The sequence below is a fragment of the Silurus aristotelis genome (genome assembly GCF_946808225.1).
Source record: "Silurus aristotelis genome assembly, chromosome: 9".
Taxonomy (NCBI): domain Eukaryota; kingdom Metazoa; phylum Chordata; class Actinopteri; order Siluriformes; family Siluridae; genus Silurus; species Silurus aristotelis.
This window is the reverse complement of record NC_139582.1, coordinates 4,040,789-4,057,148: the sequence shown is the minus strand read 5'-3', so window position 1 is coordinate 4,057,148 and position 16,360 is coordinate 4,040,789. Positions and strand designations below refer to the sequence as shown.

The 16,360-nt window shown below is 38.4% G+C and overlaps 1 protein-coding gene across 1 annotated transcript; it reads left to right on the top strand.

Moving 5' to 3' along the window:
- The first annotated feature begins 4,206 nt into the window (after window positions 1–4,206).
- On the top strand, window positions 4,207–8,385 carry igf2a (insulin-like growth factor 2a). The gene is made up of 4 exons (XM_083550077.1): window positions 4,207–4,494; window positions 5,197–5,338; window positions 6,592–6,767; window positions 7,574–8,385. Exons 1-4 carry the CDS (start codon window positions 4,408–4,410, stop codon window positions 7,832–7,834), a joined length of 666 nt encoding a protein of 221 aa, XP_083406203.1. The 5' UTR covers window positions 4,207–4,407; the 3' UTR covers window positions 7,835–8,385.
- Window positions 8,386–16,360: the final 7,975 nt, after the last annotated feature.

The window sequence follows — 16,360 nt, the reverse complement described above, 5'->3', positions numbered from 1 at the left end:
TTATTTAAGTGACTTTTGACTTCAAACATATTTCAGAAACAGGTCTTTGTAGTGCAAAAAAAGAAAATATGACATAAAACCAGCCGCTTTTTTCCAGTTGTTTCCAGGACGACGCAGCTCTACCTCTACCATGTTAATCTGTATTCTATGGTGCTCTCAGGACACGTAGTGTTGCGATTCATTTAGCAGCAGTACGCAGTAGAGCTGAGAGAACGTGCTCGAGAAACAGTTTAGTGAGGAGAAATCAATCTACATATCAAATATTGGTCACAAATTATTGTTCACTTTCTAAATAATATAAGTATAGAACCTCTACTAATGATTATATATCAATTAATTTGTTTTTTTACTGATGCCACTAACAGTTAGTCACAGATATCATGCTGTTTCTCCATTCGGATGTTTGGTGTCAAAGACTATCTGAAAGTTCTTGATTTGTTTTTACATGAAGATTTTTCAAGGTTTGGGAACCAAATCAATTAAATTGATCAATGTTCTAATTCCTCTTGCCTTTAGATTTTCTTAAGCCAGGTGCAATTATGAGGAAAATAATTTTAATGACTCATAAAATGGTGCAAAAGAGGTGCAAACATCAAGTTGTTTTTACATGCACTTTAAGCTTCTCATCACATAATATAAAAAGGTCGGGTAACACCTAGACAGGAAATGGCCCTGTTTATTCCTGGGGCATGATGGTTTAAAATCAGTTCTATCTCAGTGTATTGTTCAGCAAATAAAGAAGAAGCAGGAGGAGAATAGAATAATGTTGGTTGAAGATGTGTTCAGCAGGAGCATGTTCAACAAAACCACACTTTTCCTTATCCAAGCCTGTTATCAGCTGAATATCATCGATCTTCCTGACATTTCCTTTTTACCACCTTCACAGGTAGGCTGTGCACTCAACATATTTCTCTCATTCTTTTTTTTTTTTTTTTAATGCATTACAGTATATACACTGATCAGGGATAAGATTATGAGCGGTAAAGTGAAAACTGATTATCTCTGATCATCATGGCACCAGTTATTGGGTGGGATACATTAGGCAGCAAGTGAACATTTTTTTACTCAAAGTTGATGTGTTGAAAGCATATATTTAGCAGGTGGTCATGAAGTTATGTCTGATCAGTGTATACGCAAAATATACGCTAGTGGCGTGTATGGAACTTTTGAACTTGGATCTGATCTGATTAAGATCTATAAATAACAACCTGACTGCATTTTGGCCACAAACTCATTTACAGAACATGGAAACATGAAACAGAACTTAAAATAAAGACAAATTTCCACAACTGTCTCTACACCTTTCACATCAAAGATTGATTCTAAAACTGAAGCGTAATAAATGCATACAGCTATGCGCTAAACCTTTACACAACTATACTATACAAGGATACGTTCAATTGCCTTCCTTTATGCCCTGTGCTAACATTTTGAATGTTAAACACACTATATGGATGACATTTTGTGGACATTTGAACATAAGATATAGATCATACATGCTTTTTGAACATCCCATTCCACATTTAGTCCCTCATTTGCTGTTATATTAACCTCCACACTCCTGGGAATTTGTTCCTCAGGATTTTGTGGAGATTTGTTTGATAATTTATTCCAAACACCAACCAGTTGACAATCGCTTATATATATATATATATATATATATATATATATATATATATATATATATATATGTTTTTTTTTGTATTTTTATTTTTTTTTTGCATTGTTCTATTACTTTATTTGTCTTTTATAAGCTCACCCAGAAATATAATACAACATTGAGTCTATACATTGTAATATTACATTGTCATATCTCGACCCGCCATTGGAGGGTGCCAGAGTGCACGTGTCATATTACAGACCCTGAAACAAAGAAAACACAAAGGAAGTGTAATTCTTGTTTATGAGTAGTGCTGGAAGAGCAGGGATCCAGATATGTAACAAAACATCACTTTTACATGATTGAGGGATCATGTGGGATGTCTTGTTTTCGAAAAGAACGAAGCCATGATTTGTAGCAAAGATGTGCAAGTGCGGTCCAAGTGATGTTATTTTTTCTTTCTTTTTCTGTTCAACCACATCTGATTCCATTCATCTGGCTTAGTAGGAGGAAAGTCTAAAAGGCCAGTCTTATACTAGCCATTATGGGTTCTACCAAAGCTATAAAGAGCCAAATGGAAGGGAAAAAAAACAATTAGTAAGGTGTTGAGGCACAGCTTTAAAAAACCTTGGCATAATTTCTCTGGTGCTGTTTTGGATGGATGATTATTGTTCTTCCAAAACTTATTCCATTAAATGGTGTTTGGATTATAATAGAGAACATAGATCCAAGATCTTCTATTGGACTGAAATTTGGTGACACTACAGACCATAGATTTTCATCATTTCATCGTTATTGAGTCATTCAGTGAGGCCTCAGCTTGGCGAATGGGGATCTTGTCATCCTGGAAGAAACCACTCCTATCAGGGTAGAAATGTACCATTGTAGGTTAAACAGGATCGGTTCGAAGAACTTTGTATTAATTTACAGGGCTTTTACTCTCTAAAGGGGACAAGTGGAGCCGACGCATGCTAGCAAAACATAATCTGTAATCATGTATCTCAGTTCACTACTCGTCTGTTATCCTGTGCACTTTGGCTGCAACCGTCAGGCCTTAGGGAGTGCACTAGGGGGAGGATACACATGCTCTAGCTCCATCTAGCAGGAAAAGAGCAGTTCTAAGAATGTCTTCAACACAGGGCATGTTCAGACACATCCCCAGCTCATATTATAATATAAACGCTCAAATTTATTCCTAAAAATGTACAATTACATCCGAAACCCTGAATTCGGTTAATTACAGAATATTGACCAGGGGATGAAAAAACCCCGTCTCAGCATTTCTATATGCGACATTTTCCGAACTGAACACCGTCTGCCTTTAAAATAGCCTGAAATGAATTTAATGTACAGTAATTTAGGGGAAATTATATTTGTAGTGTTCACACTGAGTATAACAAGGTGTTAAAACCAGACCAGGCTGACAGCAGGCTGCCATCCAGGACACTTTGGGATATGTCAAATCCACACTTCTGAATTCACAGCAACTAACATCAAATTAACTCTCGCAGCATGTCATCCTGGGTCTGAGTGGACTTATTTTGAACCCTGTAAAAGTTTCAAAAATAGGGCATTTCTTTTATTTTTTATTTCGATTTTGTTAGGTCCAGGTACCCCCGAGGTGCACCACCACATCCGCTGCTCCGTCGGTCGCTCGACGTTGGTCTCTGGTGAACGAAGGTGAATTCTCCCTCTTGCGTGTTTGCATACACTGGAATGCGTCCCCCCCCAAACCCCCTGCTTTTGTTATGGTGAGAAGCAAGAATGCGGCCTACCCTCAATTAAAATTCCTTTTACTGACCTTTTGCCAAAAGGTAGACTGTTTTAAAGAAGAAAGCCCATTTGACTAAGAATGCACGTGGTTACCTGACGTACAGTTGTGTTGTCTACTAAAGCCGGGCATGCATATGAAAGCAGGGTGCAAACACACACACACACACACACACACACACACACACACACTTAACACTTAACACATATTCCAGTGTTCAGAAAAACAAGGTTTATTGCACGTTATCTTCAGGAACATCATCAGACATGAATGTTCACGCTTTATTGAAACTCAATATTACAATTTCAATTATAAATGCAGATATCAGATCAATGTCCATTCGGCACTGCACATGTGCACCACATCAGTACCAGAAATGAATGCAGAGTGTGAATGCATCATGATAAGATGTTTCAGATGGTGTCATTATGGTGTTGCACGCAAGAAGATGTGACAGGCGTCAATTCAATACACTGTTATAACGTGACTTCTCAAGTTCTCGCTGGTTTCAGCTCGGTCGTCCTGTCTCGCCCCTCACACATGCGCACGGGGCCAGATCGGGGTAAAAGGTTGCCAGGTTGATTCCATTCACCCCAAATTCTCACGAGATGTCTGGTTAAATGTACAGGGAATAAAATCGACTCTCTGTTTATTTGTGATCTCTGGTGCACCCGTAGAGCGATGTTCTCGCCACTCGGCGCTCATGTGGCTGCGCAAAAGCATGTCGGAGCTTTCTGGTGAATTGGGCGGGGTTGCCAAGCGTTCAGAATGAAACTGGCAACCCAGCACCGGGGCAGATAGGGGCGGGGGGGTGGGGCAGGTATAAAATGTGTCTCGCTACCATTCCGCCCCCGACTTTGTCCTGTGAACTTCGAGTAAGAACCCTCGAGCATCCCGACAATCGTGATCCTCCTCCTCCTCTTCTTCATCAGCCTCATCTTCATTCTGACCTTCCTTATCCTCAGGCTCAGCCTCACTCTAATGCAGCGGCGTGGAAATTAAAGCCCAAAGAGGACACTTTTTTGTTTGTTTCTGCATGAGAAAGGCAATGGAGGAGCAGAAAGTCAGCACAGATCATTCAGTGTGTAGATCTTGCAGAAGAACCGAGAGACACACAACAACGGTAAGAGCACAGCAAAACTCCTTCATGCATCATTATTATTATAATAATACATTGTTTCTCCACTCTGTGTTATTTCATCATTATTTCCAACACCATGACTTTCTATGAAAAGCACCTCTGATTGGACTTCAATCAGTCCTCTTACCTGAAAACACATCCAGCATCAGTGGGACATTGATGTGGCTACAATGTTGTGCATCACTCTTACAATGCATGCAAAAGAAAGTCTTTCAGATGGTTTATTATCACAGATTTGATGTCTTTATACAAGATTTGGTCCATGATAATAAACCTTTGAAAATCAGTGTACTTGTTTATACAGACAGGTAGACATGCTTGTTTTTTTGTTTTGTTTTTTGGAGATGCAGAATAAAAATCTCCAGTGGTTAATTAACTCTTACAGTGTTACAATGAACTCCTTCAATGTTCATTTGTGTCCAGCTGGACTTACATAAACCTGCAGGGGTTAACACCAGGGGATTTCACCCTATAGTCTGGTCGTCTACTGCATGGATTTTGCTTGAAATAATATGGAATATGTGTGTCTTTGCTTTTAGACATATATCAAATATAATATAATACTCTATGCATATCATAGTAATAGTCTACATATTCTATATATTTAGACTATATCAGTCTATACAGTCTACATAGTCTCTATATATAATGATATAATTATGTCATGTTTTTTTCCATTTTCAGATGTCTTCTTCCTGTAGACTTTTGCTTTTCACTGTGGCGATGTCACTGCATTTGTCCCAAGCCTCCTCTATAGAGACGCTGTGCGGCGGTGAGCTGGTGGACACTCTGCAGTTCGTGTGTGGGGACAGAGGCTTTTACTTCAGTAAGTTTTTAATGACACTTTCCATGCTGAATACTGAGTGCTAACAGGTTCCAACTGGCCACTGCAGCTCCACGCAAGCCACTAAAGCAGTCATCTTCACTGCATGAACTACATGCAATTGTCCAAACCATGCCATTTTAGAAATGCCTAATGGATTTTTATCTAATCTAATCTTAATCTGATCTGATCTCATCTCTTTGGCTGGACATTGAAACAAACCCAGTAATGGAACAAATTCTGATGCCAGTTAATATTATTCGTATATAAGCCATGAGCTTTTTATATGCACTTTAAATGTCTTTTAAAATGGTAAAAAAAAAAAAACACAAATGTACGTCTTTTTTCAAAAATTAGTTTTAGGATGTGCCTGCTTTTGCTTTTTTTTGTAAAACTTCGGATTGTTTGATGGCTTTTGAAAGATCAAACTCGATTAGCTTCCACTCCTACCTCCCGTCTAGTTTCTGTGTACTTACAGTGGACTTCCCCCTCTTACTCTTTACCTCTTATCTCTGTTCAGTAGACAAGGACAAGGTTAAATGATATTTGAAGCCTGGACATTGGCATGCCAGTTTTCTTTGTGTGTGTGTGTGTGTGTGTGTGTGTGTGTGTGTGTGTGTGTGTGTGTGTGTGTGTGTGTGTGTGTGTGTGTGTGTGTGTGTGTGTGGTGGGGGGGGGTGACTGTTATCTACAGTTCTATCTACTGAGATATTTTATGAGGTTTTTCAATGAGTATTGTATGAATATTACACAACATGTTTCATGTTACACAACTACTGCTACTAACGCTCTACTACTACTACTAATAATAATACTAACACTGTGTATAAAAATGGAAGCAGACATGGACACATTGTATATTATAATATTATATACACCAAATCTTAAATGATTTTTCCAGAGCATTTCATTAATCCACAGAGAAATGAATTCAATTCAATTATAAATTAAAATCAATTGATTGTAAAAATAATCTGAAATGATGCACAGGCCTGATTTGATTTCTCCACTTCTACTACTAATAATTGTTTTTTTGCTTATATTGTTCAGCAAAATGCCCGTAAGAAGCTTCAACTCAAGTTTGTTTTAATTGTTACCCAATTGACACCAAGTGACGTAAATGATTGTATCTGCAGAACAACAATGCAGTATACATGAACATTCTCAGTCCAGGTGCAAATAGTGCGATAAGTGGAACACCTCCCCCCCCAAAAAAAACCCGTTAACGAGTTTGCTCCGTTTCTCTCTCTCTCTAGGTCGGCCGTACAGATCGAACAGTCGGCGTCCTCCCCGAGGAATAGTAGAGGAGTGCTGTTTTCGGAGCTGTGATTTGCATCTTCTTGAGCAGTATTGCGCGAAACCTGCAAAGTCCGAGCGAGACATCAGCGCCACTACGCTGCAGGTCGTCCCAGTGTTACAAACGCTTCACAAGGTACATACAGTAGCGTATCTCCTCCGATCTACTGCCACTCACGTTGATTCTGCTGAGCCAACAATACACGCTGAGCACACAGGACGTTTTATCAGGGGAACATCAGTGTCAAGCGTGTATTCTATCTAGAACAGCTGAGTAATGTGGTGGGGGGAAAAAAAACCGGCAGAAATAATGAAAACGGGTGATAATTTCAAATAAAATGTCCTAACTGCATGGAGAAAGACGGCTCGACAACCATATAGTAACACAATGCTGTTGGAGCGCACACGGAATGATGTCATTATTCAAAACACCAAAACAAGTGCCGCGCCACATTCTGGTGCGTGGCTACGCCATGTGGTCTTGGCATGAAAATATGTTAAGCACTGGCAAGACTGTAGGCCAGCTGGCTGACCAAAGGCTTGAATTTCAGAACAACAAAAACAAGAGAACCAGCAGAACAACAATTGGGTTTTAAGAACAGAACATTGACACTGAGTACGTGTACAGAGTCACACTCTGGACGCATAAATCGGAGCGCTGTTGTTTCTTTTTAACCCTGCATTCGATCGTCAGACGAGCGGCATTATGAAACGCCGGCGTGTTACATTCCAGCTAAACCTACTCTACTCGAAAGCTTAAAATCAATTAGGGCTAATGGAGCTTTAGCAGTAATGGGGAACTAATCCAGGAAATGAGATAGCAAACAGAGCATATGGGAGGGGAAATGAGAAATAAAGAAGCCTGAACGTCTTCTAGTGTTACTGCGGTTCACGAGCCTGCTCTCTCGAGTTGATCAATCCGTTTTTTTTGTTGTTTTGCAGGATAGCACAAGGAAGCCTCTTAACGTGATGTTATCCAATTACGATCCGTGGCAACGGACAGCCGCTCAAAGGTTGAGGAGAGGAATACCTCTCGTACTGCGCTCCAGAAAGTTCAAAAGGCTCGCCAAGAAAACCCGAGAAGATCAGGAGCAGCCCGAATTTCACCGGCCTCTGATGGCTGTGCCCAAAAGAAGCCCTCAAACCCCACATGCCTCCAGAGCCTCGCCGTCCATAAGTGAAGTGAAAACTGCCGAGATTTAAAGGGATTATGAGTCTCGAGGCTTTTTTTTTTTGTAATGAACCCTGCCATCAAGCATCCTTTCGCAAAATACAGACATGAACACTCTGTGTTATCTCCTGCCTTACCCAGCCGAAGAGACTTTGAGCGATAAAGCTGAATGTAAGAGTGATGGATCCGGAGGCCGACAAGGTTAATGAAGTCTCTGATTTACAGGGTGCACAGCCAGAATCATTCCCAATGAGTTACCAATGGAGTGTGTCTAGCAGTGAGTATGGCAATCCTCATTCCGCAAAATCCCAACCCTGAGATGGAGGGACTTCAGTTTCAGTCTCTCTCGTTTTGCACCTGCAAATCAAAAGTTACAATATTGGGAGCATTTTTTATTTTTTATTTTTATTCAAATGATATTTGCTTTATATGCACCTTCATTCACCCTAGCCCCCCCCTCCCCTCCTGCGGTGCAATAATGAAGAAGAAAAAAAACATCGGCAGATTGCACATTGCCACGGACAATATTTTAATGGCACTATTGTATTTTTTTTGTTTTCATTTAAAAAAAAGAAAAAAAGAACTGCTCCATATGGTAATATTATGGTGCTACCTTTTTGGGAATAATCTCGAAGAAGAGGCTCAAAGCAAACACCTCTTGCCATCGCGTTCGACTTTTCCGTTTTAGGAAAAGCAAGACTTTGTAAGAGAGGTGAAAATTGAGAGTGGTTTGATTAGGGAGGAGCAAAAGTGACCTGAACTCTGCTCTTAAAATCCATTACATGGGCTGTGGAGAATGAAGGTGAAGTCCAAAGGTGGTGTCCCTGCGAGATCTTTGGGGGTAAAGGAAACCAACAAGGAATACGGTCGTGGAGGACATCAGTGACTTACAGTCGAGAACTTTGAGCGAGTTAAAAGAAAACGCCACATACTTGTACCATAATATTAATAACTCTTTCCAAGATCTTTGCCATTTTATCCATACTTCCCTGTCTTTAAAACATATATACAGTACAACATAATACAGAACAATCATTTCAAAGGGAAAAAAAAATACAGCAATAATGTCTTCTTGCATATTTTCAATGTACAAGAGTAGTATTCCAGTGCTTTTGCTTGAAATGAAATACTTGAATATGTATAATGTAATTGGTCTCCAGGGACATCATGTCATTGACCTTATGAGTTGTCTGCAGTCTTCTTGCAAAAAATGAGCCGCCAAGCATGTTTCTTGGTTCAGATAGTAATGGCACTGTAAAAAGGCATTATTTATTTTGAAATAAACATATAAATGGTCCCAATGATAGCACACATTTATAACTGTTAGATATGTGTTACACAATGTTTTTTTTTTTTTTTGTACTGCTTACTGTATGTAGATGCTTTGTACCAAAAAAAAAAAAAAAAGTCTTCTTTTTTAAGTAAAGTCAGTGGAAGCTTCTTAAGGATTTTGTCTCCCTTTTTGTGCAGCCTTGCCTGCGAATCTGTGCAAGGAATTCGAAACAAAACCAAAAAAAACAAGATCTCAAGCGCTGTGCATTTTTCGGTTTAATTCTGAACATTTTATGCAGGCACTGACCTGGCCTCCCTGAGGGAAGGGTAAAGGCTAGAGAACATTCGCTGTTCATCTTTAAGAGACTCATTTTCAAAAGGTCAAGAGGTCAGTTAACAGGCATGCAGCATCCTTAGGATTTATGTGCTCGCTTTATACACCTATGGATGTTTGTTAGCTGTCCGGTTTTTTACTATATTCGTGCAAAAAAATAAGGAAGAAATCATGTTAGTTCATATGAATTTTTTTATATAGCTACCTGTCCTTGCTCAGACACCTGGCTCGGCTTTACTTCGCTTAACCCCGCTTCCAGCCTTGTCAGTCTTGCGGGCCTAAACCTGCACTTACTGCTTTTCTTCATGCCTTATGAATACTTGAAAAGTCCAAAATACCACATTAATTTATCTGTGTTTTTGCCCCTCAGGTGTTTATATAAGATGTTTTATGAGCATTCGATGTTATTTAAGGAAATTTTTTTTCTTTAAGGCTTTTCTTTTTTTTTAGGTTTGTCAGAAAAAAAATAACCATAGAATAACACTGGAAGGCTCTGGATCAAACGAAAAATAGGAGAACACATTGTTAATATGTACTTATTAAATGTTAATATTCAAAAGCAGGGGAAAAAAACATTTTGTACAGAGAAGGTTTTGTTACCTGCAGCAGTAGACCTTAAGGTCCAGGTACATTAAATACGGACACTACATCACTTTCGCAGGCCCCCAAAAAAGGCAAATCCTGAAGTTTATCACCCTTAGTGAGAAGTTGAGTAACATAAAATGCAGTTATTTCATTGTTGTATTTGTTTTTATCTGCTAGTCTTAGCTTCTGGTAAGCTTTTTGTGACCATCGAAGCATTGCATTTGTGAAACCAGTTCAGCAACAGACAGACAGACGGACGGACGGACGGACAGACAGACAGACGGACAGCTCTTTATTGTCATTGCATAGTACAGTTACACAGCAATATACTGCAGTTTGGCATCTACCAGAAGTGCAAATAGTAGCAACTGTGCAAATAAATATGTAAATATATGTACAGCAAATAAATAATAAAGGCTATGGCAGTAAAAAAATGCATATATATATATTTTAGAGAGAGAGAGAGAGAGAGAGAGAGAGAGAGAGAGAGAGAGAGAGAGAATGAGGGTATATAAATAAATGGATATAACTCAAAATCATTGTTTTATTACCTATCTCTTTTAATTACAGTCTGACTGAGAAAGGGTTAACCCAAAAAAACCAATCCAAACCCCAAAGTACAGATTCACACTGACACACTGTGCCTGTTAGTCACTCTATTGTGAGAAGTGATGACCGCAACTACAAATGCCCCACTGAGCGTGATATCTGTCACTCGATATGTGGGCAAGTATCAAAACACGATCCTAACCAAACAAGAAACGGCTTGAGAAAAAAAACAACAACAAAAAAAAGCCACACAGAAAAAAAAGCAGTCTAGTGAACAATGTTTTACAGTCCAAATCGATGAAAGAGCATAATTATTGCCAGATCAGAGCTATAGTGAGAAGAATTAGTCATAGATTGGATCAGTCCTTGTTACCATCTGGTGATGGGTCGTGACAAGATGTCTGCTAGCAACATAGTAGTGTTTCTACACTATCCAATTGTGTCTCATAGTAATGTGTTTGGTTTTTTTAAGTATATGAAGATAATAATACATAAATGTAAATGAGATTTTAAAGCATTTATGTCATGGACAGAGAAATGATACACAGCATTACAGTTTCAGGTGGAAAATGTAAAAAGCGCATACAAAAAGTGGCATTTTAATCGATTAATTTTTGATTAGGAGTCCAATATTGTATACATATAGATATAGTTAAATAGTATACAAAAAAAATTTATATTATAATTTCACCAGCCGCTGATTCTTATGCCCAAAGTAGCCTTCAAATCCCACATACCATTAGAGCCTAACAGTCTGTAAGTGAAGAAAAATTCTCCAAGATTTCAAAGGCTTATAAGACCTTGACCAAGCGAGGCTTTTGACCAAGCAACATATAGATGATATGTTATTTCCTGCATTACTTAGCTGAAAAGACTCCAATATAAGAGTGATGGATCATTCAGGAGAAAAGTTGAAAGTCCCTGATTTACATGATCATTCCTAAAGAATAACCAATGGAGTGGTAAATTAAGAGAAGTATGGGTGATCTTTTTGGAATTTCAGGAATGTACAAAGTCCTGGACCTTAAACTTGTTCCTTTTATAAAATTAACTTAGTGTAATAACGTAATAATAGGTTAAATACGTGTTACCATACCATATGATATTCCTTTTTTTATCATTCCTATTGCAGTATTTAGTCAACTAGCATTCATATATAAGATTAGGCAAAGTAAGTGTGCTTTACAACATATGAAATCCATCAAAATCTAGCTATATATGGTTTTTCCTGACATAATTCTATTTTTTTAATAAGAAACTGGTTGTTTGGTGAATAGGCATCTATATAACAGCTGTTGCAATAACCCAATACTCGAAATACCTCTGCTATGCTGAACATATTTGACACCAGTTTCAACAAGGGGTCTTTTGTCTAGTTGGGGACGCAGGTCACTTCATTACCGCACTCGAACAAGTTTCTTTGCCCTCAGCAGGACATTGTGCAACCTGATTATTTGAATAAACAAATTTACTTTTGCACACATGTTCCTGGAGTATAGCATTCGTTGTGACATTCCAGCTACTCCAGCAGGTTGAGTACTCTGAGTACAAGGTGCACTGCCATCACTGTTCCTGACTGAGAACAGTGTGTCAGAGGTGAAGGGAGACTGGGATTGAGAATGGCAGGTTTGGAGATTGTGTTCACACTCACTAATACACACAATGCATATGCGGATGTACACGGACGCCAAAACATACATTCATGCATACAACCCCAATTCCAAAAAAGTTGGGACAATGTGTCAAATGTAAATAAAGTCAGAATGCAATGATTTGCAAATCTCATAAATGATTCACAAGAAAACATAGAAAACATATCAAATCTTTAAACTGAGAATATATAGAATTTTCAGAAAACAAACAAGATTTCATTGCTGAAAAAGGTGTCAAAAAGGCACAGGGCCATGTTTAACATTGTGCAGCATCATGTGTTCTGTTTGTAAACATCTGGGAACTGAGAAGACCAGATGAGGTATTGGGAAAAGGAATTGTCCCAAATGTGTCTGATACAAGATTTTAGCTGCTCAACAGTTATGGGTGTCCTTTGTTGTCTTTTTTTTTCATGATGCGCCAATTATTTTCAAATGGTGAAAGGTCTCAGCATCCAGACTTTTCTACTATGAATTCTGCCTCTCTAAATAAATACATACTTTATACCCAATTATTTTACTGACTTGTTGTCAATTAACCTAATTATTTGCATGTTTCTCCAACTGTTTAGTTGTAATAACAATGACTTTTTCCAGACTTGTGTTGCCCCGTCCCTATTTTTCTGTGACGTGTTGCAGACAGGTGGTTTCATATGTTTGTTTTTTTTGCATACACCTTGTCCCAATTTTTTTGGAATTGTGGTGGTACATAGAAACGCTTCAATAGACTGATATTATAAAGCCAGATCACTTTCTAAGGTTCAAAGTTCTCCTATATGCAATTGCCATGCATGCAATGTTTGAATTTTGCAATAGATGCTTTAGGATACAATTCATTACCCATCATATTTTTCCACATTGTTTGCCCTGACTAAAATAAATGTCTTCCAATTTACATTTAATTGTACTTACATAATTATTTTATTATAATTATTTCATTTTCATATTACAGAAACAAGAATATACAGGATGAATAATTAAATGATGACTGCACATAACAAAAACACAAGATTAGGATTTTCTCTGCACTCTTATGTCTGCATGCATAACAATCTCAAAGGCAACAAAATGACATTTTTTCCTTCATTGGCTTCAGGGTTCCGGGTTCAGTTATCAGCTTGGGTTTCTGTCTGTGTTTGCATTTTTACCCTGTGTCTATACTTTATGGATTTTCTTTAGGTTCTCTAGTTTCCTCCCACCTTTTTGCGATTCAGCATGTATTCCTGCCTCTTTCTTTGTGATTCCTGCAAACATCACTGCACCCTTCCCTTCCACACTCAACTCCTCTCCAGTTAGCTGGAGGGCACCCTTATAAAGAGGTAACACTGGGCTCCCAGTAGGAGTTCTGAGCCCCTTCCCCAAAACAACCCACTTTCCGTCCATACATTTGTCAATCTTAATGTCATCTTAAATTAGTTGTAAACAGCTACAGATTTTTTATTTGACTTACTATTCCAGTCATGTCACTCTTTTATTAAACTTTAAACTTATTATGGTTTGTCTTGGACAGGGTTGTGGTTCTACATCAAGAAACCCGGGGTACAAAGTCTTGAATATTTTTTTACATTTTAATTACATTTTTGTGTGGAGTCTGTTACAAACTAAAGACTTTCTGAGGAATGATAGGGAGCGCCAGACAGAAAGCTGTGCCCCATGCTCATGCATACTTCACACTCCTATGTCTACCACGTTCAGTATCACACAGCCTTGCATCCAGATGCATGATGAGTATTAAATCTGAGTAGTTTTTTACTATGGAGAAAGAATCTGTAACACTCGGCCATACAGTTGCATTACATTTCCATCTAGTCCACCATTGGGCAATAATTGGTGACCTTGATTAACCAGACTTCTTGACCGTTTGACACTTTTACTCTTAACGTCTCAGCAAATAACTCGTGTGCTGTCCATGGTCCTGAAAAAACCTCGCCTACTGCTAATAGAATGTTGCCCTTGCCACAAGATTGTTTATTAATCACCAAGTCTTATAATTACTAGAGACGTAGTCCCTATGTTATGACCCTGGCCATAAAGCTTTAGATTTTAGTAATAAAATGTCCACCTGTGTCAACATGCAGCATCTTTAAACCTTTGAAATGTATTTGACTGGTCTTTTACACACAAAGTGTATGTAAAAAAATATTTATTTCAAACTCAGATTTCTGACACAACCACAACAGCATTCATTAATACCTTCTCATCATTATTAAGCTAAATGAAGAAGCAGTGTGTAAAATTTGCAGTTGTGGACACGAGTGGAACATGAGTGGATAGTCTATCTCCAGATATACCAACAAAGTGGTATCTGAGTGGCATTGCATTATGCATTGGATAGGCACAATGGGCTGTGAGTATGGCTATTAATTTTTTAAGCATTTTTAACAGCAACAATTTGGAACTCTGGCAATTGGCACCCAATAAGTACAGCAAAAGTAATGTCAAATCTTTGTCTTATTTTACATATCACAGCGATGATAAGAAGCTCGGTCCAGCTATGTTACAGTACCCCTGGAGCACAGACTGTTAAGGGCCTAGCTCAGGGGTCCCAAGAGTGGTGGCATGACTTGAACCCCTTACCTTTTGATCAGTAACCTTATCCACTGAGCTACCACCTCCCCATGGCTTCCATCTTTAGTAGTGGGCTGTAGGGAACATGTGACAAGTATAATGCACATGGATGACAACTCCTATGGTCTACAGCACTCAGAATTGAGCACAGGTTTTCCTCATGTCTTACACATGCACAAACAAACGCATAAATAGACTTTTTAAAGTCACTATCCTTAACCTTGTTACTGTTGTTCCTCTAGGTGCCGATCTTGTTCTTGTATATGGCTCATGACTTATGTTTCATCCTGCTTATTCCAGTTTGCAAAAATATGTCATGAATGATGAGGGGAAGCAGATGCAAGTGCAGGTAAAGAGTGTTGAATAAAATCAGGCAAACTGATCTAAAGAATACAATTTTAAATCATAGTGGGGGGGGGATGGGAACACGCAAAGGGGATCGGTAAACAGGCATAAATGGTAAGAAACAGAAAACAGAATACAAAATACAAAAACAAAAGGAACAACAGAAACAAATAGCTTAGTAAGGTGTGAGTGGGTGTCATGAGGAGCACCTGTGCTCAATTCGTAGCTTAGTGATTGGGAGTGCTGTAGACTGTGGGAGTTGTCATCGTGGTCATTGCTGGGAGATGGAGTTTAGCTGAGAGAAAGAGTGAAACAGTAAGCTATGAATATTAGGTAAATCTGGCCAAGAAAGTGTGCATGAGTAGCCACAATCAAAAAAAAAAAAAAAAAAAAACATTTGCCCAAGAATGTCCAAAAATCTTTGGCCTTTAAAAATCCTGTTGAAATATGAGTTGTCCTCCTCACAGTTTGATCTTCCCAAGTTTGAACTATGAGCTAACCAAGCAAAAGCTAATATTGACCTAGACACTTTAAACATCCCAATTCCTGGGTTATATTCCCCTCAGATTTTTGGCAGACATCCAGTGCAATAACACGGCAGTTCTTTGGTCAGTTCCTCAACCCCATTGTGCACGAGTCAAACGTTAACAAAATCTAGATAGTTTGCGACGATCGCCAAAGATAAGATCAAATTTAAACATCAGAAGACCAATGACACTAATGGTGATATGAAACTTGATAAGATTTTCAGGTATTTCAGCCAGAGTTCCTGGCTGGAAATGTATTTTTGTCATGTGCCTTATTTGAAGTGATTTCTAAGTTCAAGTAATTGTTCTCAATAAATTAGTACTTTTACATTATTTTATTTTATGAATTGGGATTTCATGAGTACTGTGGATCTGCTTTTAATTACAGCCAATTCCATGAAACGGTAATTGGCAAGTTGTTCTGGTGAGCAACCAGAAAATATAGATTTTGGCGAGACATAACCAGCCCTCAAATTTAGGATATGTTTTACCTCATTTCTACTAAATGCAAAGTAAAGCATTTCTCTGCACATGGTTTAATCCTTTAATAGGGAATTCAAAATGTCAAAAGAAGTAGAATAGTATTATATAACAGAAATATAATTTTAGTTGCAACTCTTATTAGTATTCAGTCATATACTTTTTGAATGTATACTTGTACTGTTCAAGCCCATATGAGCCCATTTCCATGCAGATGTGACTTTGATGGACATGTACTGAACTGTCAAT

Coding starts and splice junctions, on each gene's coding strand:
- igf2a (XM_083550077.1), top strand. CDS start 4,408: ATGAGAAAGGCAATGGAGGAGCAGAAAGTCAGCACAGATCATTCAGTG. Junction 4,495..5,196: donor CCGAGAGACACACAACAACG/GTAAGAGCACAG, acceptor TTCCATTTTCAG/ATGTCTTCTTCCTGTAGACT. Junction 5,339..6,591: donor GGACAGAGGCTTTTACTTCA/GTAAGTTTTTAA, acceptor CTCTCTCTCTAG/GTCGGCCGTACAGATCGAAC.